At 37.6% G+C, this 2707-nt stretch overlaps 1 protein-coding gene across 1 annotated transcript in view; it reads left to right on the top strand.

Moving 5' to 3' along the window:
* Positions 1–2544: 2544 nt before the first annotated feature.
* LOC102819479 (A disintegrin and metalloproteinase with thrombospondin motifs 6-like) overlaps positions 2545–2707 on the top strand; it is a 530326-nt gene continuing 530163 nt past the window's right edge. Inside the window, exon 1 of the mRNA XM_006875298.1 lies at positions 2545–2641. Within this exon, the coding sequence (XP_006875360.1) occupies positions 2545–2641 (97 nt within the window). The remainder of the gene's footprint in view (positions 2642–2707) is intronic.

Genomic DNA, 2707 nt, shown 5'->3' with positions numbered 1-2707 from the left:
GGGGGGGAGCAGGGGAATGTGAATATATATACAAGAAAATATACACCATAGGATTTTCATTAGCTATTTTACCAGAAATAGATATTTGAGTCTTTCTAAAAATACCTCTGGGTAGACTTGAACCTCCAGGCACCAATCTCCAACCTTTTGCTTAGCAACCAAGCAAGTTATCTATTTGTACCACCCAGAAACTTACACCACTCACTGTTGTTTCTGTTGTTAGGTGCTGTCAAGTTCATTTCTATTTAGTGACACCATGTGATAGAGTAGAATTGTCACATTGGTTTTTCTAGCGTATAATCTTTACAGGAGTCAATGTCCTGTGGAGCTGCTGGGGGGTTATAGCTGCCAACCTTTAGGGTTACTGATCTATTTGGTAGAATCTCTTCAAAGAACCTCTTCCTTACACTGTAATATCTTGGAGTTCTTAAACTATATTTTAATGTTTCTCCTTTTTTGTTTTTGTTACTTTTGTGCTATTAGTGAGCCTATTTCTATGCTATCTAATATGCTTTGTTATTTTTTTTCTCTAATGTGCTTTTTGCTGGTAAATCAGGTAGCCAAGTAGGAAAACAGCTTGGGGGAAGCATGAGAGGAGTAGGAGATTCACCACCAGTTTTAGCCCAAGGGCACTCCTTTGAGGCTGAGGTCAGACATGTCTCCATCATCCAACTTTTTCACCCCTTCTAACATCAGCCATCCCTCCCATAGCATTCTACTCTGCTGGGTTTGAAAATTCATTGCAATGATCACACAGAACTCACAGACTATGCTCAAGATTATGGGGTTTATTAGGAAAGTTAACAGGATCAGAAGTGCCCAAAGCACAGTTCTTTGGTCAGGATAAGTCTTTTCTCAGTCATGCCTACAGGTACATCTCTCTGACCTTCTCCTTGGTCTGCCTTCTGCTCTGCTCAGACAATATTACAAAGCTCTTTGAGCACTGTGATAAATACCCAAAGAATACTCCACTCTGCTTTAAGCTTCAGCTCAAAGGCTCTTAGCTCTAGCTTTAGTGAGTCAGCATACTTACCTCCCTAGTTAAATGCATGAAGTCACTTTATTCTGCAAGTGAGCCTCCTGCCCCAAGGGACTCAGCTTTATTTGTTCCATGGGCTGGGAGGCCAAGTGTTCTTTCTCTTGTGCTCTGGTTCTTGGTTCTGCTTTTGCCACTTCTCTTGCGTCACAACTTTCTATCTCTGGACTGGGGAGGCCCAATGCACAAAGATCTTGGGACCAAAGGAAGTGTTTCATTTTCTCTCCTTTCTTGTTGGTAGTGAGATTTCGCCATCCTGCTTTTGAGATGGCTCATTGTGTATTCTTCGGGATGGTACAATTGACCAACCACAATTATCCCTGTTAAGAACCACTTACAAGTGAATTATATACTACAGCAGCATCTTCTACTTTCTCTAACTCAGACCAATCAGGAAAAGATCATTTGGTGGGAGTTATAAAGGCTATGGCTAGAAAAGATGTAGTAAATATTTCACTGCATTGCATCAAGTATGTTAGTGTTTTGTATAAAATGTGAATGCGTTCATGGACACTGTATGAGGCTGTATGCTAAAGTAAAATACATGAGCAAGGATTTGAACTCTATTGTGATTGCTGAGATTCATTTATTTTTTAATTTTTAGATGCATTTGAGATAGTTGAAATTGCTTCATAAGACCTTCTGCTAAGTCAAGGGTCACAGTAAATGTGGCTAAATATTTAGAAGTCTAGTTTGTGCTACTGTCTCAGTGTTCACAGGCAGCTGTTGAATGTCAGTCTCATCGTAGATCAACTCAACTTTGTCAGAAAAAATGATTGGTGCCTCATAAAGCAACAAACAATCTCTGAATCCGAGTGTGCTGACAAGCCTGTTAAAGAATGGGATCACATACTGTTTATCACTTACATGCAATGAACTTCTGGTGTGAAGACAGTCTTTACTTTTTGTGTTACCAAAGGACATTAGTTGCCTGCATCCACCCACTAGTCTCTTCAAGGTTTTAAAAAAAACTTATGATTCCTCGTCACATTCCTTTTTTGATTGTTAAATAGTTCTGACATTATGCTGCCAGGTACTTAGATTTTATAATTCTGTGTTTAGCCTTGTGAATGCGTAAACTGTAGAGACCAATAATGATACAATTAATGGTATTAACTTATTTTATATCTTATGTCTACAGTCAATATATTCAACAGGTATTCAATAGTATGTAGTAGATCTGTTTATTCAGGATATCTTTTTTAGTTAACTTACTTTTTTTTTCCCCTAGGTTAAAAAAATGATCATATTTTAGTACCTAATCAGCCTAATGCTTTGTTGATGAAAAATTTGCCATCACTATTTTTATCATTTTGGATTGAGACAATGAATCCAGATACAGAAGAAAGTACAGGATGTTGGGGAAAAGTACCTGTTAAACAGTGGAACATCTAATAACAGATTTTCAAGAATAACTAAAGAAATAAAATTGTTATGCTTCGATTTTGGTATGGTGTTGACTCTCTAGCACATAGGTAGCCCTCAAAAATACTCCAGTTTTTCAAATTATGGAAATTTTGTGGAAGACGCTGACCTGGATTTTGAGCCTCATCATGGTTTCTTCAGAATTTCATAGTGACCACAGGCTTTCATACAATTCTCAAGGTAGGATTCCTCCTTTTGAAATGGACCAAAAAAATAAAAAAGGAAAAAAAAAATGTTTCTATATCT

The sequence above is a fragment of the Chrysochloris asiatica genome, unplaced genomic scaffold (genome assembly GCF_000296735.1).
Source record: "Chrysochloris asiatica unplaced genomic scaffold, ChrAsi1.0 scaffold00318, whole genome shotgun sequence".
Classification (NCBI taxonomy): Eukaryota; Metazoa; Chordata; class Mammalia; order Afrosoricida; family Chrysochloridae; genus Chrysochloris; species Chrysochloris asiatica.
This window is presented reverse-complemented; position numbering and strand designations above follow the sequence as displayed.